The sequence below is a fragment of the Schistocerca americana genome, chromosome 7 (genome assembly GCF_021461395.2).
Source record: "Schistocerca americana isolate TAMUIC-IGC-003095 chromosome 7, iqSchAmer2.1, whole genome shotgun sequence".
NCBI lineage: Eukaryota > Metazoa > Arthropoda > Insecta > Orthoptera > Acrididae > Schistocerca > Schistocerca americana.
Genome location: NC_060125.1, coordinates 449,974,094 through 449,998,075, shown reverse-complemented (window position 1 = coordinate 449,998,075; position 23,982 = coordinate 449,974,094). Strand labels below are relative to the sequence as shown.

The 23,982-nt window shown below is 38.9% G+C and overlaps 1 protein-coding gene across 1 annotated transcript in view; it reads right to left on the bottom strand.

The window, feature by feature from the left end:
- Positions 1-297: 297 nt before the first annotated feature.
- The window catches only part of LOC124621961 (synembryn-A), a 132,113-nt gene continuing 108,428 nt past the window's right edge, over positions 298-23,982 (bottom strand). The window contains exons 9-10 of the mRNA XM_047147489.1: positions 10,895-11,014; positions 298-1,524 (exon numbers count right to left, since the gene is read on the bottom strand). Of these exons, the coding sequence (XP_047003445.1) occupies positions 1,383-1,524; positions 10,895-11,014 (262 nt within the window). The 3' untranslated portion in view covers positions 298-1,382. The remainder of the gene's footprint in view (positions 1,525-10,894; positions 11,015-23,982) is intronic.

The window sequence follows — 23,982 nt, the reverse complement described above, 5'->3', positions numbered from 1 at the left end:
GTATTAATGTTATTTATTTATTCTCATTTTTCTCACGTACTGGGACAGGGTGCGCCTGAAAATTTTAACGGGGCTAGTTATGTGGACACTCGTAGGCTGCAACTCTGGCACAATGCACACACTTTTAGGAACACGTTTGTATACTTACAGTGTGCTAGCATCCTTTTTTCTCCATGTTTAAGGTTTTGAATTGATTCACCTTTGCAACAGCTCAGCTCAAAAGGGAAGGAAAGAAAGTGGTGTCTTGTACTAGACACAGTTTGATGAGTTGAAATATTTCCATAGAGAAGCAACACAGAAGCAAATAATGGTTTTATTTTTTTAAGAATCTTAACAGAACTTAAGTCAATTTCCTAAGTGTATTTAACTTAAAGAATTGGAACATCAGTTTAGAGCAATGTCACATTTGCTCTTAGAAGCAAGCACACAGGAAATCTGCAGGAAATGATGTGGAGAACAGACACAGAGATTCTTGACAATTGTTAACAACTTATGTTTACTTAGAGATCAGTTCATCACTCGTTCAGTCAGCTTATTTGACCTCTGTCGAAGCGTTTATACAGATAAAAGGGGAAAACTCAAAACATCTATACTACAACACTGGCTACTAAAAAGTCATTTTGTACCTCATGTTTATCATCATTTGACTCTATTCTAATATTTGTTAAATATAATATTTTATCATCCCTGCAACATAAAAACAAGGTCAGTATTGACAGATCGGAATTGTAGGACAGCATGTGATACATTTCTTTGGCATTAAAAAACTTAAGCTAATCAATTTGCACACAAACAGGCTATTTTAACTGTCTTCGTAGAAACAAATACGCATAAGTATAATCTTGAGTTGAACTACATTTTAAGTCATGCATCAGTTTTGACCTGTTCTTTCACATCTGGATTAGATTATCAAACATTTCTTGCTTTAACAGTGCATCTACTGCTTTATTTGAGACACCATGCTTGTGTTATTATACCAGTTATTCTTTTCTCTAATTGATTTTCTTTAAAATACTGTCAATTTATCCACATGATATGTTGTGCTCCCTCTGTTTATTTTCAACCTTCATGTTTATGCATGGTCTTCTCTCCTAGAGCACTGTCTTTGAGACCAAATGTGAATAAGTTGTTCTCGAGAGCAGCAAATACACAAATTAAAACTAAGTGAACATGGTCAAAACATTTCTTGACAAAACACACATAGTATCATTCTACAGCATACACAATTTAAAATGGTGCTGACATACATTTGCACTCAATAAGAAATAGCAACAACAATTACTACGAATTCTTTGTGAACACTATCAAAACAGGTGAAAAAGGTAACTACATGAAGAAATCCAGAGAATGTATTACGTCACTGGCAACTCAGCTTTTAGCTTTTATGATTCTGTATTGCTGTCATCGAATGTGTTCTTTTGCTGCCGAAATTCTGGAGGCAACTCTTCCAGAAGTTGAAGAACATGTACGACAGGTTCAGGACGCCCATCTTCTCCAATTCGACATGGCTGAAGAAGTCCATCTCTACAAGGGATGATACAAGATATAATTATTCAAAAGTGCTCAGCTGAGTTTCAGTGTGTTGTCATATATCTGCTTTTATCTAAGAAATTTGTTTTCTGGTACATTTGTTAATTCCAGTATGTACTGCATTATTTTATTATTAAACTTCCTGGCAGATTAAAACTGTGTGCCCGGCTGAGACTCAAACTCGGGACCTTTGCCTTTTGCAGGCAAGTGTTCTACCATCTGAGCTACCGAAGCACGACTCACGCCTGGTCCTCACAGCTTTACTTCTGCCAGTATCTTGTCTCCTACCTTCCAAACTTTACAGAAGCTCTCCTGCGAACCTAGCAGAACTAGCACTCCTGAAAGAAAGGATACTGCGGAGACATGGCTTAGCCACAGCCTGGGGGATGTTTCCAGAATGAGATTTTCACTCTGCAGTGGACTGTGCGCTGATATGAAACTTCCTGGCAGATTAAAACTGTGTGCCCGACTGAGACTCGAACTCGGGACCTTTGCCTTTCGCGGGCAAGTGCTCTACCACTTACCCGCGAAAGGCAAAGGTTCCAACTTCGAGTCTCGGTCGGGCACACAGTTTTAATCTGCCAGGAAATTTCATATCAGTGCGCACTCCACTGAAGAGTGAAAATCTCATTCTATTTTATTATTATTCTACATTTAGGAAGTATAGCATCTGGTTGTTAGCTTCAGTCTCAAAATCATTTCAGTTAACATCTTACTGAAATGCAAAGGAGACACAACGAAAGTGGTTTCTTCTATTTTGACTAGTCTCAAAGGAAGGAAAAAATTATCGCTGAAGACAGTGTGAAACACATGTAACTATGGATTTCATAGCTGATGAAGTATCATCCCAACTTCGACCATGGAACTCCACAGTTTTGTGTTGTCAACTGATTGTCCTTCAAAATGCCTGCATACTGTGATCATTCTGGTTTGACGTCTGCATGTGGGCTCATGAGTTAGCTGTCTCGGGGTACCACCGACTGAGTCACCTAATCTCCTCATTCCATCATTAGCTAATACTGAGCCGCATTTATAAGACGAGTATAGGTGGTTGCAACTTCAATGCTGAAACATACTTACCAAGTGCACAGCATGTACATTGTATCTTTCATGTGTACATGGAACAGGTAGCCATGGCAACTGCCACCTAACACAGAATATTTTAAACTTGTCTCTTTTTTTTTGGCTGATGATTTACCGTATCTGAATCAACTTACAGCATATTAGAATCTGATCTATTACCCATGTACGTGATAGCCAACTTGAAATAACACTATAACAAAATGACTGCTGGACAGGGATAATGTTGCACGCTGATTACTGCCTTTTTTGTTATATAGCTGTGGTTTGAATAATTTCATACTTAGTACTGCTCAAGTAAAAGGTTAATTTGCTAGCTTTTGCTCATAATGACATGAATTTCTTGTTGCTGGAATCCAATGGCATTAGAACAAACAGTACCATATCACATGGAAGACAAAGGTGGTTCACTTATGTTTAGTTAATACATATTCTGTTCTCTGATTACTCGGGTTAAGAAAAATATAAAACTGCCATCAATCTGAAAGTTGATTTGAACACCATTGTGCTTATTAGACATTGTCCTCCTGATTATGGTTTTTCTTTCCTGTAATTTCTGAGCTGACTTTATAGGTCATTTATAGTGAACCTTAATTTAACATGCACTCCAGACCACAGTGAGACTTGGCAATTTTCTTGTTAAAAAATCATTGACAGAGGTGAAAGACGTGAAAAGTAGGACACAAAATACCAGGACATAACAAAGGATCAAACCCCCAATCTTTTAATTTCTAGTCTGGCACTGTGATACCAAGCCACACTTCCCCACATTAAGGATCCCAAAATGTCCTTTAGGGCTGCTGTGAACAGTATTTGATGATATGGAATCTTTCTGCCAGACCCCTCTTTAAATTCTGACTGTACCACCACAATGATTGGAGTTTAATGCAATCTGTAGCACTGACATCTATATTATTCACCACACTGTAAATAAGTTAGGAGTAAATGTAACAGCTCAGAGAATAGCAGAGAGCTGAGTAGTTGGCAAACAGAAAAACAAGACTGGAGACTTGCTAGCTATCAGATGAAACTTTTTTTAGAGGTACAGTAGCCACTGAAGCATCCCCCCCCCCCCCAATGAACACCTACTGGCTGTGTTTGCTGAATATGTAATGACAGGGCTACAATTCTGCAGCTTACTGGGATGTCAGGTGGAGTAGGAGAGGGCAGATAGGAGGCGGGGAGCAGGAGGGAGAGTTGTGGACCTGTGGCTGATGGCTCAGAGGGAGGCATCAGTACATGGGAGCTAGGAACGTGGGAGGGAGATGCAGCACATGCACAGGACAGGAATGCAGCAAGAGCATGAGCACTGGTGAGTTCATGGAGCATGCAACGACAATGACGTGGAGAAATGTCTTGGGAAGGCTTACAGAACAGAGGAAGAGGAGGCTGTAAGGAAAAGGGTGTGGGTGGAAGACAAGTGAAGTTAGGTTCCTTGGGCAGGGGGCTAGTGAAGATTGAGGCCATGAGAGGATAGGATCCAAATGGCACAGGTTGTGAAGCAGTTGCTGAAATCAAGCAGGCTGTGTTCAGCAGCATTTCCCGCTATGGGCCACAGTTTGGCGGTAGCAGTGGTCACTCATTCGGATGGACAACTGGTTGGTGGTCATGCCGAGATAGAATGCTGTGCAGAAATTGCAGCAAAGCTGGCATGTGAAAAGTCTGCTTTCATAGGTGGCCCTGCCTCTGACAGGAAGGGTAAACTAGTGATGAGACTGGCATAGAATATGCTGGGTGCTTGAATCTGATGGATCTTGAACCTGGGTCTCCCATGGGGATGTCACCCATGTGGCAAGTTGTTACGAGTCAGTGTGTGATATTTGGAATGGACCAGTATGTTATCCATGAGGTGTATCTATTAAATAAAGGGACTGGTGCTGTCACGTGGTAAGCATCATGCGCCAAAGATGAATTACCAATAACTGTGAAGTGTGAAGCCTTCTTGGTCGAATGCCGCACTTCTGGTGCCTGTAGACAAATCAGAGTGGCCGCCTTTGTTTGTGTAAGACCAGTTATTTAGTTTTGTCAGAAAAATGATTAATGTAATAATAGAGCAATGAGCTGTCATGAAATGTCCCATGAAACCTGAAAAAACTGCTACTGAAACCTATCTTTCAGTAAAAGAAACATATGATGGAGACTGTTCTTATGTACAAAAGTTTTTGAGTGGTTCAAGTGCTTCCAAGATAGCTGAGAAGATGTTGAGGATGATTGATGACCAGGACACAACATCAAAAACGGATCAAAAGGTAGGTTAGCTGATTTCATCTGACCATCAGTTGAATATCTGATCAATTGCTGAAACTGTAGGAATTGAAAAAGAATGCGTAAAGGAAATTTTACATAATCAATGTAACATGAGAAAAGTGTGTGCAAAACTGATGCCGAAAATTCCCATAATCTAACAAAAACTAGCTAATGAAAATTTTTATAATGACACTCCAAATATCACTGAAACTGACCCTAATTTCTAGGAATGAGTGCTAACATGTGACAAATCTTGATTTTTCACTTATTATTCAGAAACTAAGCACCAATCCCTACACTGGAACGGCCCAACTTCTCTGAGAGTGGAAAAAAACTCTCAAATGAGCAAGTCAAGATTCACAGAGATGGTGAGTGTTTTATATATTCATGGAGCTGTGTATCTTCACTGGTTTCCTGAAGGCCAAACTGTTAATCAATATTACTACCTTCAGGTTCTTGCTTAACTCTGTGAAAAAATACCCAAATTGTGGAAGAGAAAGTTCTGTTTCAAGACAATGCACCTGCTCATTGTCTGTTGTGTGGGTTTTAGGGAAGAACAGCATCCCAGTGTTAGACCACCCAACTTATTCACCTGACCTAGCGCCATGTGACTACTATCTATTCCCCAAGGTCACATCTGCATTAAAAGGAATAGGATTTCAGTCTGTTGAAACTGTGAAGGGAAAAGTGGCATGCGTCATCAAAGAGCTTACAGAGGAAGACTTCCAGCACTGTTTCCTTCAATGGAAAATTCACATGGAGCGTTGTAGGGATGGAGGAGAGGAGTATACTGAGGGTGACAATAACTAAAATGTATGTTTTTGAAATTAGATTTTTTTACTGCTATATTCCCTTACTTTACAGCCACATGCAGATTTCATGGGTGGCAGAATACCACTTGAGGAGGACTGGGAAGGATTATGGATAGGATGTTCCTTATCTCCGGGCACGTTGATGAACAATCAAAGCCCTGGCAAAGGATTTGGTTCAGCTGATCCACCTGGGATGATACTGGGCGATGAGGGGTTGCTCTTTTACAGCTGGTTCTAGGGGTGGGGTGCGAGAGATGGGGATTATGGGTGTGTGAGGATATGGCATGGGAAATCTGTCTACAGACTAGGTTTGGGTGATTGCCTTTTTGTAAAGACCTTAATGAGACCTTCAGCATACTGGGCAAGGGTTTTTTCATTACTACAGATGGACTGTCCACAGATGGCCAGACTATATCAGAATGATTTTCTGATGTGGAAATGATGACAGCTGTCAATATGCAGGAACTGCTGATTTTTAGTGGGCTTGGACGGAGATATAGATGGAGCTATCAGAGAGGTAGAGGTCAATATCCAGCAAGGTGACACACACGGCTGAGGAGAACCAGGTAAGGTGAGTGGGAGATAAGATGTTGAGTCTGTGGAGGACTGAGAATAGAATGTTTTGCCCTTAACCTAGATCATGATGATATCAGAAATGAACCTGGACCAAACAAGGGGTTTGCAATTTTGGGTGGATTGGGAGGTTTCCTCTAGTTTATTTGAAGTGGCTGTGGAGTATTTGACAGCAGAGAGCTTTTTATTAGAAAACAAACAACAGTGTTTCACAAAGAGCAGCACAGATTTAAAGAAAATGTCTTGTGATAGAAATCACAGCATGTCTTGTATCTGAGTTTGTGGAATTCTCTGATGAAACACATTTCTAGGGTATTAGATATCATAAGGAAGAATTGCTGTCACTTTTCAGACAGTCTGATGCTACTTCCCACCACCTTCACCCAGATGAGGAATGTAACATGGATTTAGTTTGCTGTGAGAAATATCTAGTCAAGGCAAAATGTGCAGTTTTTAAGATGCAAGATGGTACTAAGGAAAAAACTGTCTGCCTCTGACACAGACTCATGTTTGAATAAACCAGTCTCACCTGTAATTCCAATTCCCACCACTGTTAAGTTGGTGCCTATTGAGCCAAATCCTTTTCTGGAGACATTGAGAGCTGGCCCAGATTTTGGGAACAGTTTGAATGTTCTATTGACAGTAATGTACACACAACTACTGTTAATAAACATATATTCTTTGAGGATACCTTAAAGGCAAGCCTAAACAATTTTTTGATGAGATTTTGATGAGGACATTCTTGACTTATCTGGACATTGTGTGGAGATCATAACCCCATAACACAGATTCACTTGGGTTACTTTGAACAGGAGGACCTATTTGACTTAAATGTTCTGAAACTCTTAATTTGACAATCATTAAATGCAGTTAATGGCTCCATGTTATGAAGCTCTTGGACAAGGATATAAATGTGGAAACTACATTAAGGAGACATACTAAAATTAATGAAATTTTCATGGAGCACTCATGGCGCAAAATATATGCAGAAGCATACTACCTGTCGCCACTGCTGCTCTTAACATTTATTCCGTGCAATGTTATTCAAAGTGCAAAGATCAGGTGTACTGTGAAGCCCTACTGTGTATTTTGGCACAATTTGGTCACTGGACAAAACACAGTAAAAATATTTTGGACTGTCTCAAGATACTCTCTGTCCTAATCAGGTCATAGAGTCTGAGGCTGCTGCCTGCTCTTACTGCAAAAGGAGCCACCATTGATCAGTTTTTGATGATCCGGAGGTGTCTAAGCTTTCCAGTGTCACCATCAACAGGTCAGTGACCAACGTCACCACAGGACTCACCTTCAAACAGCAAGTGTATACGGAATAAGATCTGCAGGCAAGAATAAACTCACATGCTGTATTTTGGATGCCTTTATTAGCCAAAACCTGATGTACAGTCTAAACTTCAGGGTTTATTGACAGCTGGACATTGTTAAGTAGATGCACCACGTCATCTTTGATATTCATGTCTCACAGACTCAAATATCTCAAGCCAAGAAGCACATAGAAGAATGTTTATGTCACAGTCATCGGCTTTGACAGTTTATATTGTTACATGAAAATATCTAACAGTGCCTAAGAATGCCAAGTTGACTCAAAATGTCAAAAACCTACAGCTGGAAGATCCCAATGAGGGAACATATGATATTCCTATAGACTTACTTACAAGAACAGATCACTATTGGGAGATAGTGGATGACATATCATCAACACATATTTCTGAGCACTGCTATCCTTCAAACTCAGATACATTTTCAGTGGAAATTATTCAAAAGTATTAATAAAGCACACCACTATTACCCTCATTACCCTAGCTTTTAAAGAATCAAATGATGGCACCATTCATAGATTTTCAGACTTAGAAGCAATTGGAACCAGAACTAATCAAAAAAGATTAATGAGTGATACAGAGTTAGTGATCCTGGAACAGTTTCTTGTGTCCACATGCTTGAAGACTAATTTTTAAGGGCTTCTTAGGTAGATTATAACTGAAGTTTGATAAAACCACCAAGATGAGTAAAGAAAACAAACTTACTGACTTATCAAGATTGATTATGAGTAACCACACAATATACAAATTGTTTCATATTAATTAATGCCAGGTCTGTGGATCTAGCAGTAGATTGCATGCCCTTAAACCAAGAGATTGTGGAACTGCATCCTGGGTGGACAACAGTAACTTTCAGACTGTCTTTCATTCGATGTTCACTTCCCAATGATGTGAGCACTCATCAGGAATGATACATGGTTCAGATTCCACTTTAAACTGTAGGACCCCTTTTCCTGATTGGATGACTGGGGTAGGTTTGGGACAGGAAAGTCACTGTAATGACGTCCAATTGAATGACTTGCACTTGGCCATTGAGCTGCATGCAATTATTATTATTATTATAAGGGGTGTTCAATAAATAAAGGAAACCGAATAAACAAGTTCGGCATGTTCATCACCACAAAAATTCATGCTAACTATTCCTTCATGACAATGTAAATCCTCACACAAGTCTGTGCACCCGAGACAAGCTCACAAAAACTTCATTGGACTGCTCTTCCTCACCCACCTTTCAGCCTGTATTTCACACCTGCCCCAATGAAGGATGCACTCGTGGGAAGCAGTATGTGGATGATGGGGAGGTTATCGACGCAGATGTTGGCTCCAACATAGACCAGTGGAGCGATACCATGCAGGCATACAGGTTCCCCCAGTAAAGTGGTGTAAGGCTGTCACATTGAATGAAGGTTATGTTGGAAAATAGGATTTTTTAGCCAAATGAGTAGGGAATAATATGGTGTATCGAAATCTTGAACAAAATTATACTGCTTTCAGAAAAATGTGTTGCATTACTTATTGAATACCTATCATATTATTATCATTATTTTTATTATTATTTTAATAAATGTTTTCAAATTTTGCATACCTATCATAAATGAAAGAGAGGACTACCATTATGAAGCATTGAAAGTTATTATTTACAGCCCCAAAAAGTTGATGTTTATGCACAGTTCCAAGGGGCAGGGTACTGCAACATTGTTAGCAAGAAACTATGAATGATGGAAAACTACAAACATAAAAACAAATAGAAGAGACAGTTGTTATTGTTTGTTGGCAGCAATTACGAGAATAGTGTTGTGTCTGAATGTGTTGGATAATTAGTCATATGTAGATAACAGCTACACTGTAAAATTTTTACAGTATCTAGAAATTAATACTGAAGTGAGTTTAACAGATTTTAATCAATTAGCTTAAACAAATTTTCCAGCTCTGCATAACTGCACAAGGTGATGAAGCAAAATAAATTGTGTTGCATCTTTTAAAGGAATGTCATAAAGTTCTATTCATCAGCTTAAACTAATAAAGTTATGCAATTAATTTTTGTCTGATTGCAGACAAACGTTAACAGTACTGGCACACATTGTAATCACCATGCCACAGTACTGTAGTACACTGCTATGGGAGTCGAAACAAACTGGTACTGCTCATCAATGAAATGGAGAATAATGTGGTACCTTGTTTTCTGCATTAGAAGGTGAACAAAGCTGCAACAACCCATGCGAAGTTCGTGGACATGTACAACAACACACAATCATATAACACGGTGAATCATATAACATGGCGGTTAGGTTGCACAGGTGCTTCCAATGTGATCAAACAAGTCCAAATGATGAAGAACAAAGTGGCAGACCATCTCCTTGTGAAGAACCAGGAATTGCAACAGACATACGAGCTCTGGTGCTTGATGGCTGCTATGTCACAATTCAAGTGGAAAAAATGAAAATCAATCACGGATCACTTTCCAACATCTTGCATAACATCCTGACTGTGACAAAGGTTGCCACCTACTGGGTTCCAAAATTGTTCACACTCATTCCAAGAGGCTAATGAACAAGGTAGAAGCAGAAATGTTTAGGCTATGTCACGCCAATCTACATGATTTCTTTTACCAACTAATCATAATGAATGAGTGCTGGGTGTTTCATTATGACTGTGAGATAAAAGAGCACAGCACACAATGGAAACTTGAATTCACCACCACCAAAAGAGGCAAAGAGTACACCATCATTGGACAAAGAGATGCTGAGAGCATTCTGGGACTGCAATGGAGTGTTACTAAAAGATTATACTTTTGAAGAGCAAATGGGCACAGGAACATGCTACCAAAACCTCCTGACAATGTTATTGGAGGCTATCAAGATGAAGTGTTCCAAGAAGTTGTCCTAGGATGGTGTTTTAGCTCCTTGACAATGGTCCAACTCATTCAGTAAAGGAGACAGTTGCACATGCTTTTTCTTTGAGCTATCAATTTTGCCTCACCTCCTGTATTCTTCTGACACAGCACCCAATGACTTCTTGTTTTTTCCTCAGATGAGGAAATCACAGCATGGAAGACACTCCAAAATTTCAAGGTGGAACATCTCCTGATTAGCCAAAATGTAGACTTCTACAACCAAGATCTTCACCAAGTCTAGCCACCATTGGGAAAACTGTAGTACATTGAACAGTAAATATGCAGAGGAGGACTAACACCACTGCAAAGTTTCATAGAGACAACTCGATTTTTTGAGAGGTCTACCTAACCTAGCTGACAGAAACAACCAACTGGACTACTGCTCTGAGAAGTTTATTGAGAATGCAGTGAATCAGTCCACTTACCTCGTTAGTTGATCCATCATGTTAACAAGCTGCATGGCCTCATATTCTTTTTGTTCATCAGACATTCCAGCAGTTGGATCTGGTTTTGGTGGTTCATAGCAGCCAGTAACAGGATTCACACTAAGGAAATAATTCAAAAATTTTGTCATTACATTTTAAAATATTGACAGAACATATGGGGAAGGACGTTATCAGGCCCGGTAGGGTTGTAAACTAGGTCAGATAAACTGAACCACGAAATGGCTGTCATGAAAGAAAGAACACCAGACAATAATAGGAAAAACATGATGTAAATAAGGTGCATGACACATAAATAATGTTAAAGATTTAATTGGAATTATAAAAGAAGTCAAGTCAAACGAAAATCTTAAATATTTTAAAAAAAAAAAAAAAAAAAAAAAAAAAATTCTGACCAAAAGTGAAAAACAAGTGCATAATTTTTCAATATAGTCTCCCTGTCATTCAAGACACTTCCTCCAGCATTTAGGAAGTCCATGGGATGGTGAAAAAAAAATCGTTCCTCCCATCACCTCTTTGAGTGATCCAGACATGTGGTAGAAACTTGGTGCAAGGTCTGATGTGTATGGAAGATGTAGCAGAGTATCAAAGTGCAGGTCATTGATGGCTGCAAGTGCTGCACGAGCAGTATGAGGCTGAGCACTGTCGTGTTGCAAAATGACACTTGTAGTCAGAAATCCATGTCACTTTGATCTTATTGCAAGCTGAAGCTGACTTTTTAACATATTGGACTACGATGCACTGGTGATGGCATTTCCTCTAGTTGTGTAGTGTTCCAAGACAAAACCTTTTTTTTCCCAAAAGAGTGTCAGTAGGTGCATCCGGGACTTCTTGAGTTTTGGTGATGAGGAATGGCACCATTCCTTGCTTGGGCTCTTTGTTTCAGGTTGGTGGTAGTGCACTCAAGTTTAGTCTCCTGTAACAATTTTTATGAAGAAGCAATCATCTTCAGCTTCAAAGCACCATGGAAGTTCTACAGTTCTGGCATGAGCTGCTGTGGCACCAATCTTGAATGCACTTTGTGAAACTTAAGTGCTTCATGAATGACGCCATGTGCTGAGCTATACTAATGTTCAGATTTGTAGCTCTTTCATCCACAACAACATGGCAATTTTCCATCACAATGGCTTCAACAGCTGCAGTTGACTCTAGTCTCACAATGCAGTGTGCCTGACCTGGGTGCTGAGAATCTGTCACATAAGTTATGCCATTTCTACTCCACTTCACTTGCTGCAGCAATAGATATGCATCAGCATACTAGACCTTCACTCGCCGATGGAATTCACTAGGTTTCGAACCTTCACTGCTCAGAAAACATATGAAAGAACACTTTTCTTCCTTGGTGCACATCTTAAGTGGTGCAGCCATTTTGAACTTGTATTGTGCCTGTTTGGTTGTCTGTAGTATGCTACCACCTGTAGGTCATTCTTTACAACACTCGTAACACTACTGAAATCTTGCAGAAAATGATGTGAAATTTCGAGTTTCAATTACACTTTTAAGGCTTTCATTTGACTTCCCCTTGTAAAAGTACTACTGCTACTGACAAAAAACTTTTAAAGATGTCAACAAATCTTAATGAAAATAAAATCTATGACATACAGAACAATAAAACAGAACATTACGTTTAACACAAAAGAGATACTGGAAAAGCAAGTGCACATTGATAAGTGTTTGACCGTGAAATGAAAGGAGGTTGTAATGTTTCGAGAATTTCTGCATAAATTCTAGAACCACTCGACCTACTACCATCTTGAACACACAATATTTTAGATGTGAGAGTGGGATGCTAAAATCCTACCTACTGTGACTGACATGTTTGTGTGTGCAGGTGTGAAATCAGTCGCGAGCAGAAGGTAGACGTGGCGGACAAATGGCACTGACAAGTACTTGTCAGGCAATCCATGGAAGTTCTAGTGAAAGTATAGGGAAGAACTGTGGAACTTCTAGGTTATTCCGTGCTAATCGTATCAGTGACCATTGTTATAAATAACAAGAACAACTGAGATCCTGAAGTCTGAAAAAAAAACTCTTATGTTGGATTTGCTGGAGGCAAGACGTATTTTACGATTTGTTTGTAATAAGAGTTGTGGTTGTTAAGCCAACTCTTTGCTAAATGTACATAAAGCTGTTTCTAATGTGAGACGATACGAGTGGCTTACAAGAATTCCAATGTTTATGAGTGAAGAGAGAATTTTGCTCTTTATGAAGCTCAAATATACCGACAGTTATTTAAAAGTATTCTTCGAGTACATAATTATTATGCAAGTAGAGAGAAAGTCTTTAAGGTTCCCGTAACTAGCATCATTCTTCGGAGAAAAAGTTTATAGAGATTCCAGAAGCCGGCTATCCAGAGAAGAAGATCGGCTGTGTACACCAAGTAAGTCGACTTGTATAAAAGAAGTGGGAAGTTTGCACATACACTTCACACACTCTTAGTCATCAAAACGTTAGAATGTGGCGACCGGTGTGAAAGGACCGAAGGAAAAAAGGAATTCTGTGACAAAAACAACGAGATAAGAAGTTATCATGTGTTGCCACAACAACTGAGCATAATGAGACAAAAGAATCATTCCAAGAAATTGAATTAAGCCTAAAGTGTCAGATGGAGAAAATTTGTGAATGTAAAAAAGGAGAAGATGTAAGAAAGTCACAATGTTAAAAACCAGAGAGAAGATCTCGACATATTAGACTAAGAAGAGATACGCCTAGAGCGAAACGACTAAGATCTGGTGCAGGGAGTATACAGCTCTCACACGCATCACGGGGACACAGTTGTGGAAACCAGCCAACATCCGACGTCGCTGGCACCAACTGCTGTTCACCGGTACTGACCTGCCGTCACATCCGCTCCCCTACCCTGCGAGAAGTGTACGCCGGGTGAGTGCAAAACAAAACTTTAGTACCTTAGCAAGAAGTGATACAAACTATTGAGTGAACTTTATTAGTGTAGTTATTATACTTGAAGTTAAATGCTCACAAGGTCTAAAGCCTGTAAAAATACGGATAACGAACAGCAAGTTGGGGAAACTTCAGAACCAGTCATGGCTATGCAAATTAGTAAAAGAAGGGCCAGACTGGTCTAAGTTGGTAAATGTAATCAAAACTCAATTAAATGAAGCCTTAAATGCTGAGTCTGCAGTTAAATGCTAAATTACATGACCAGAGTACAACTTTAAATGCTAAATTAGATGCTCAGAGTGGAACTTTAAATGCTAAGTTGGATGTTCAGTATGAAACTTTCGGATTGTTAAGTGCCAAGGTAGAGTCACAAGGTAAAGAATTTAGTAATCTATGTGAAGGCATGGGAGATTTTAAGACTGAATTCAATGCTTTAAATACTAAAGTAGAAAATGTAGAGAATGTTAAGATAGATTTAAAGAATGAATTGACTATTTCCCTGCACATTCATGTAAATCAAATGTTCACTGACCTTAGTAATAAACAGAATGATAATTTCCAAGAGTTATCAAAAAAGTTAGAATTTGAGATTGAGGACAGGTGGAATAATGTAGATTCAGAAATCAATGAAAAATTAGGATCTTTCGACTGAGTACTTTAAAACAAAGTGTACATAAGCAGTGAGAGTTAATGCCTGTAATTCAATCGCAAATTACAGGTATAAGTACACAAGTGGATAACATAGAAAGAAGCTTTAAAGAGAAAATAGCAAACTCTGATATTGTAAATGTAAGTAGTTTGGAAGAACAAGTCGAAGAAATTATAGAAAAAAAATTTACCGAGAGAATAACATCCGGGAACTTGTCCTCTATGGCTTCTTCTGAACTTACTGATACCAGGAAGGGCATAGACGAACTCTGGAGAAAATTCAAACTTATCCAGGAACAAGTAGAAAAACAAGTAACTTCACCTAACGTGATGTTAACCAGTGAAGTAGTTACTAATTTGCAATGGGAAGCTTATTCAGAGTTATTGAGACAATTCCCTTAATTTAACCCAGTGGAGAGGTACATCTGATACATTTTTTGAAAAGATTTAACCAAGCTTTACCGAAAAATTGGGAAGATTCTAAAAAGACTGAATTTGCTGTGGATTACCTTGTAGGAGACGCATCCAAATGGGGAACTGTAAATATTGAGAATTTTTCTTCATGGGGAGACTTTCAAAAGAAGTTTAAAGAGAAATACTGGTCTGCCAGTGCACAAGAAAAGTTAATATCAGATCCATGGAACCCGAGCAGCGTCAAATAACCCCCAGGGACGTTAACGTTCTGAGTTATGGGGCGGAGTGACGACCATCGGAACCCGAGTTAATTTCGGTGTTTCTTCCGTAATAGTTTTTCTGCACCGAATTCCTATCAAATTATGCTGTTTTCTATCCCCCACTGACGTTAAAAATTCTGAGTTAACGGGCGGAGTGACGACCGTCAGATCCCGAGTTGTTTTCAGTGTTTCTTCCGAAACAACTTTACTGCACCAAATGCCTTTACAATCTTAAACTATTCTGTCATCTATTCCTAAAATCTTAAACTATCTTGTAATCTTATATCTTAGAAAACTGGATATGACAGTCAAATAAAAAACAATCCTAGATTAATCACAGGTAAAAAGTGATACTTAGATAAAGTGAACTGAATGGACTATTATGTTTGTAGAAAATATAATATTGTGTGACTAATTGAACAACTAATATACCATAGTATATAGATTTCCCATTTTGTATAGAATATTTTATACCTTTTGTGAGATGTGACATAAACGGGAGGGTTTGTATTAAGTTTGAAAGGGGTGGAGGTTGTAGATAAAAACATGGTTTACAAGAACAAATAAACCATGGCTAACACAAAACACACATCACACCTTTCAGACAACCCTCACAACCAAGTGTGCCCCATTCTTCACCATTTGCCGTTTCCATAGGGTTGCTAAGATTTCCTTCGGGGACTTCAAGGGTGAAGGTGGGAATATCCATACTGTAGGAGACGATTTAACACCAAACCACCTCCGGCATCTCACTCAAGTACCTGAGGGGTAGGGATCCTGGGGAAGGAGGGTGGTAAGGATTTCCTGTCTTTGGGGCTATCTTCTCTCTCTTCTTAGATCTTAGCAACCATATCTATTTTTTTTTCCTTTCTTACTTCTCATTTGAGGACCCATCTATTTTTTCCATTTTTCCATATCCACAAACTTCTATTGCTGAAGTCCTTCCTTGTTTCTGTGGTTTCTAACAACCTACATCTTATCTTTAGATAAGAAGGCTGAAGAATCAGACTACACGAACACACATCCACATACGCACAAGAATACCCTTATACACAAAGATTGAAATTACAGATTAGAAACCTGTTGCAATGTGAGAATCGCCAGGTGTTGTAAGGGTAAGAATGTGTGTACATGGGGGGGGGGGGGGGGGGGGGGGGGCAAAAACATACATGCATACATAATTATATAAAAACTAGGATGATTTTACATCAAGTATACATAAGAAGGAAGAGTGAGCGCAGAAAACGAATGTGAATTGATTGTGATAGTCATTTAAGAAAAGTCAGTATAATAAATACTCTGAACATTGATGAATAGTAGGACTTGAACTATAGTTAGACATAGTATCTACTAAGAGTATAGAAGTTGAGAAGTAGAGGAGGACTCTAGGGATTAAATGATATATCAAGAAGTGAATGCGAAGTGTAGTGTAGACTTGTAGTTTTACCAGAAAATACTTATAGTACATATAGAAACATATACTAGGGTAATGAAATGTGAGGCCTACTCAGAAAGGATAAGGGGGACGTACCTGGCATTTACTAAATTTAAAGGACAGGCATACCTACATGGAGATAGGACGACCTGTGGTCTAAAAAATAGGAATGTTTTATAAAGTGGCGTACCTACCAGAATGGAAAGAGGAAGTGCTCTCACAGGGTGTACACGTGAACAAGGAAAAAAAAAAGTCCTGGGTTTTTCCCAGATATCCCATTTAAAAAATATCTGGCTGAAAATACACATTTTTTGTGCTAAGTGACAGTAGGTTTTCCATAGATTTTTCCTCAGAACTGTAAAACTTACCAATCCTTTGAATGGTTAACGTTTTATACACTGGCATCTTTAAGGTTCCTGTAACTAGCATCATTCTTCGGAGAAGAAGTTTATAGAGATTCCAGAAGCCAGCTATCCAGAGAAGAAGATCGGCTGTGTACACCAAGTAAGTCGACTCATATAAGAGAAGTGGGAAGTTTGCACATACAGTTCACACACTCTTAGTTGTCAAAACGTTAGAAGGTAGATAAATAAGAAGACAAAATAAATTGTTAGACTGTGAAAATAACAAGGAGGAAAGATGATGTGAACTGTATGCATTACTCAAACACTGTTATTCTGCAGTCCTTTACTGTTTTGTTTGGTTTGTATGTTACAGATTAGTTTCAGCCACTTTTCCATCCTTGTGTCAATCAGCACTCACATTAAACCTTCAACAGAGGCCTGCTGCTTTTTCAGATAGCCCAGTAATATTTTAAGTAGAACAACCATAAAGTACATGCGAGAGTGATATGCACTTCATTAAGTGCCTAAATTTTCCATAGTTTGATAGTTGGTGAGATCTGCTTGTAATGGGGTAATTAGCAATTTAACTCTTTGGTAAAGTTGTCACCAGTGCCTGGTAAAGGTAAAATGAGGTTTAAACAGGAAGCAGTTGGGTTCAGCAACTGTTCTGATTTCATGAGAAATAGGAGAATGTCAGTTTTGTGCATCCCTTTTCCTACTAGTTTGTTTGACTAGGCAGTTACTACCTCCCTAATCAAAATATAGTCTGTATTGTAACCTCTTCCACATTTGGCACTGTTGAATGCAGCATTCTCTGAATGACCACGAGAATGCACTATTGTGGTTAGGAAACCGGTAATTGAGAGACAAGTACTCCCAATACCACATGTGATGCTGTAAAATGGAGCTGCCCTTGACCTGGTAATGTCAACATCAGGTAATGAGCAACATTGCCACATGTGGTATAGTCATTCACAAGTAAGGAGCAACATGCTGTGGTGCATTTGTTGTGGGTGGAAGTATTAAAATAAAGTGGTATTCACACTGAAATGTTGAGGGAGTGTGAAGGACACACTGTCTAGGACTCTAGGTGGTGCACATCTTTTGCTGTATGTTAAATCTGCACTGCTGATGAGCCACATTGGTGCAAGTAACTGTGACAGGAAATTGAGCAGGTGATTGTATGTGGCAGTAAGATTTGTCTATGAAACTGAGCTGAGCAGTTCAACATTTCATATGAGACAGTGTACAAGCCTCTGCATAAGGAACTCCACTTTGTAAAAGTCATCTTCTACTGGGTGTCTCAGTACCAGTGAATGACTACAGGGACCAGAGGATGAAGACAGTTCTTGGGCACTCAAATGTGCTATGTGACTATGACTTCTGGAAAGGTTTGTGACTGGAGAAAAATCATAACACTACACATCCAAATTACAGAAGGGCTGGTTGGTGTGGATGCATTTCTCTGCCTTTTATATTGGCTTCTGTGTAGGATTCTCCACAGAAAAATCAATAAAAGACTTCACAAATGAACTGCTATCAGAGGTAAACAAGAACATTTATGCTATTAGTATATTCTGTTACCTCTCCAAGGCCTTTGATTATTTGAATCACAAAACTGTACTTGGCAAACTAATATGTAATGGCATTAATAGTGTCACCCGTGCATGGATGAAGTCTTGTCTTCATAACAGAAAGCAGACGATGTTCTTGACACACAGTATCACAGGCATGAAACCTTAGAATGGGGGAACATAAAGTGTTGGGTGCCACAAGGATCAGTACTGGGCCCACTCTTATTCTTCACCTAAGTAAATGATCTTCCAATGACTTTAAAGAGCAGTTCAAAAACTGCAGTGTTGGTTGATAACAAACACAAGCATACTAATCAAGGGCTGAAACTCAACCTTAGTGGACACAGCTCTGATGATAATTGAACAGATCTACAAGTGGCTCACAGCAAAAAGTTTAAGCTTCAATCTCATAAAGAGTCATATTATGCAGTTTCGAGGAAGCAATGATGACCTGTTAGCACCAGAAGAGACATTAATGGTTCTACACTAGCTGAAACATCCCATGCAAAAATCCTTGGAGCCCAGTTGGATAACAAGTTAAAATGGAGTCAACATGTAGATGAACTAATCAAGAAGCTCAGTTCTGTATGTTTGCCCTCAGAAGCTTCTCTCAATTCTGTTGATTTAAAGACAAAAGTTTTAAAGTATTTGGGGTTTATTTTCACTTCCTGTTGTCTTATGGAATAACTGTCTGGGGTTGTTCACCTATACTAAATACAGTGTTTGTTCAGCACATGTGAGCAGTAAGAATTAGATAACCATACATCTTGCTGAAGCCTTTTAAGGAGTATGGAATTCGTCACTCACTTCCCAATATATTTACTTCTTAACCCTTACGAGTATCAAAGGGGGATGGGGAAGGCGGAGGGTACTTTTGTAAATATTGTACTTTAGATCGATATTTCATATTTTAAAATTATGATAAAAATCTTTATTGTTTTTTATTATTTCACCTGTAGCGGATGATGACGCCACTGGCAAGGTCAGTGAGAAGTATTTTACAGCCACTGGAAAAGTTCTTACATCCAAACATTTTCATAACACAAGGCAGGCAGCACAAAACATAGTAAAAGAGCAAGACGGCATAAGAAGTGAAGGTAAAGTATGAACTATAAGAGAATCACTTGAAATGATTACTTCTCCAGAAATTGTTATCATTATAATAAAGCATACCAATGCAGACGCTTTGTGACATAATTTACCCAAAACAGACAGACTTGAATTCATAGCGTATATAGGGCTACATATTGTTATTGTGAAGGAGGGGAATAGTGAGTCACCTATTCGTGATTTATGGCCCAACACTTGAGGAAGATTTGTTTATACTGCAGCTATGAGTAGAACTAGATTCCATCAACTTACTAAAATAGTAAGATTTGATGACAGAGAGATGCAAAATGGGTGCATGGAACATGCCAAGTTTGCTGCAATACAAGAAGTATTTGATAAAATGAATGAATTACTGCCAAGATATTATTCTGCTGGAATGCACACTGTTACTAACGAAATATTGTCATTGTTCCGTGACAGGTGCCCCTACACAGTCTTCATGAAAGAAAAACCTGGAAAGTATGGTTGTTGATGTGGTCTTCAGTGCAGAGACTGGTTTGATGCAGCTCTCCATGCTACCCTATCCTGTGCAAGCTTCTTCATCTCCAAGTACCTACTGCAACCTACATCCTTCTGAATCTGCTTGGTGTATTCATCTCTTGGTCCCCCTCTTCATTTTTTACCTTCCATGCTGTGCTCCAATACTAAACTGGTGATCCCTTGATGCCTCAGAACATGTCCTACCAACCGATACCTTATTCTAGTCAAGTTGTGCCACAAATTCCTCTTCTTCCCAATTCAATTCAGTACCTCCTCATTAGTTACATGATCTATCCATCTACTCATCAGAATTCTTCTGTAGCACCACATTTTGAAAGCCTCTATTCTCTTCTTGTATAAACTATTTACTGTCCATGTCTCAATTCCATACATGGCTACACTCCATATAAATACTTTCACAAAAGACTTCCCGTCACTTAAATCTATACTCGATGTTAAAAAATTTCTCTTCTCCAGAAAGGCTTTCCTTGCCATAGCCAGCCTACATCTTATATCCTCTCTACTTCGACCATCATCAGCTATTTTGCTCCCCAAATAGCAAAACTCATCTACTACTTTAAGTGTCTTATTTCCTAATCTAATTCCCTCATCATCACCCGACTTAATTCGACTACATTCCATTATCCCGTTTTGATTTTGTTGATGTTCATCTTATATCCTCCTTTCAAGACTCTATCCATTCCATTGAACTGCTCTTCCAGGTCCTTTGCTGTCTCAGACAGAATTACAATGTCATTGGCAAACCTTCCAGGTCCTTTGCTGTCTCAGACAGAATAACAATGTCATCGGCAAACCTAAAAATTTTTTTATTTCTTCTCAATGGATTTTAATTCCTCCTCCAAATGTTTCTTCTGTTTCATTTACTGCTTGCTCAAATAACATTGGGGATAGGATACAGCCCTGTTCACTCCCTTCCCAACCACTGCTTCCCTTTCATGCCCCTTGACTCTTTATGACTGCCATCTGGTTTCTGTACAAATTGTAAATAGCCTTTTGTTCCGTGTATTTGACCCCTGCCACCTTCAGAATTTGAAAGAGAGTATTCCAGTCAACATTGTCAAAAGCTTTCTCTAAGTCTACAAATGCTAAGAATGTAGGTTTGCCTTTCCTTACTCCATCTTCTAAGTGAGTCGTAGCGTCAGTTTTGCCTCATATATTCCAACATTTCTACGGAATCCAAGCTGATCTTCCCCAAGGTTGGTTTCTACCAGGTTTTCCATTCGTCTGTAAAGAATTCGTGTTAGTCGTTTGCAGCTGTGACTTATTAAACTGATAGTTCGATAATTTTCACACCTCTCAACACCTGCCTTCTTTGGGATTGTAATTATTATATTTCTCTTGAAGTCTGAGGGTATTTTGCCTGTCTCATACATCTCGCTCACCAGATGGTAGAGTTTTGTGATGGCTGGTTCTCCCAAGGCTATCAGTAGTTCAAGTGGAATGTTGTCTACTCCCGGGGCCTTGTTTCGACTCAGGCCTTTCAGTGCTCTGTCTAATTCTTCACACAGTATCATATCTTCCATTTCATCTTCATCTACATCCTCTTCCATTTCCATAATATTGCCCTCCACTACATCTACCTTGTATAGGCCCTCTGTATACTCCTTCCACATTTCTGCTTTCCCCTCTTTGCTTAGAACTGGGTTGCCATCTGAGCTCTTGATATTCATACAAGTGATTCTCTTTTCTCCAAAGGTCTCTCTAATTTTCCTGTAGGCAGTATCTATCTTATGTCCTAGTGATATATGCATCTACATCCTTACATTTGTCCTCTAGCCATCCCCGCAAGCCGTTTTGCACTTCCTGTCGATCTCATTTTGTAGACGTTTTTGTATTCCTTTTTGCCTGCTTCATTTACTGCATTTTTATATTTTCTCCTGTCATCAATTAAATTCAGTATCTCTTCTGTTACCCAAGGATTTCCACAAGCCCCCATCTTTTTACCTATTCATCCTCTGCTGCCTTCACTACTTCATCCCTCAGAGCTACCCATTCTTCTTCTACTGCATTTCTTTCCCCCATTCCTGTCAATTGTTGCCTTATGCTCTCCTTGAACCTCTGTACAACCTCTGGTTTAGTCAGTTTATCCAGGTCCCATCTCCTTAAATTTCTATCTTTTTGCAGTTTCTTCAGTTTTCGTCTACAGTTCGTAACCAATAAACTGTGGTCACAGTCCACATCTGCCCCGGGAAATGTCTTACAATTTAAAATCTCGTTCCTATCTCTCTGTCTGTCTATAGTATATATATATATCTCCAGTGTCTCCAGACCTCTTCCGTGTACACAGCCTTCTTTCACGATTCTTAAACCAAGTGTTAGCTATGATTAAGTTATGCTCTGTGCAAAATTCTACCAGGTGGCTTCCTCTTTCATTCCTTACCCCCATTCCATATTCACCAACTACTTTCCTTCTCTTCCTTTTCCTACTATTGGATTCCAGTCCACCATGGCTTTTAAACTGTCATCTCCCCTCACTATCTGAATGATTTCTTTTATCTCATCATACATTTCTTCAGTCTCTTCGTCATCTGCAAAGCTGGTTGGCATATAAACTTGTACAGGGTGTATACGCAGACAAGGAAAAAGAAATTCCCGGATTTTTCCCAGATCTCCCGGTTAAAAATAAATTTTCTCCTGGGTGAAAATACACTTTTTCTGAATTAAGTGACAGTATACTTTCCGTCAGAACTGTAAAACTTATCAATCCTTTGAATGGTCATGGTTTTATACAGCAGCGTAAAATTTCTCGGCACTTTAGAAAATGAAACTCAGGGGGGAAAAGCACGTTTTGGAAAGATCTTTGATATGCAGCAACATGTATGCTACATATTTTTGTGTTATGAAAGTATAGATTTGAATTCCACCAACAGGAAAAGTTAATGGTTTAAGTTACTATACAAGAGTGTTGCCACAAAAAAAAGCAAAGCTCCCGCATATAATATTTGTCTCGAAGATTAATAAGCTACAAGAGAAGCTAAGCTTTCACCTATAATGTTGATCTGTTTAGGACATGTTACCCTTTAAGATACATTGCACAAATACGCCAGTAAAATTTTTAATACCGATATAAATCTGCTCAAAATTTTTCTAAATGGCTCGTTATCAAAGAGTTGATTTTTAAATGAGGCAAACACTCTGTGATTTAAGAAATTCATTGTACATTCTCACACATAGTTCATCTTGCATAAAAGGAAATTTACTTTGAAAATAACGCTTTTCGAAACACAATTCGCAATATTTCTCCGCGACCTGTTAGAAATAGATGCACTTCAGCAGTTGCCAGAGAGCGCCAGATAAAGAGGCGTCACCACGCTTGTGCAGTTACGGTGACGTAGGAAGCCCGTATGTTCGTACGTGTGAAACATTCAAAAATCTTACTTACAAAATGTCATAAAAGAAACAAGACATCAGAGGATGCTCCAAGAGCGTCGGAATTTCGTGAACCATACTAAAATGCATAGTTCGCCTTAAAGCGCACATTCGTATGTCCAGATTCCCAATGACGTAGGCCTCAACCTGATATTAAGCTTTTTGGTATGTTGTTCGAGACGTAAATTTTCTTGGAGTACCAGTACTGTATTATCTCATGTTTGGTTCTTTATTATGTCATAATGCCATACGTGCTAGAAGATGAAAACTTGCACTTGAAATGTAGCAAACAGTAGAAGCTAGCCAATAGTGTGGAATTAAACACTTTGTTTCAAATGAATTTACTGCCTCAGCAGGAAAGCTTAATAAAAGCCAAATTTCTTTAGCAAACAGACAAAAATTGTTCTCCAAGGCGATTAATGCTTGACTGTCAGAAAGGTGGAAATAAAATAAAATCTGAAACTAGTAACATATTTTAGCCTTCCGTAATTATGTGAATGTATTTTAATTCACT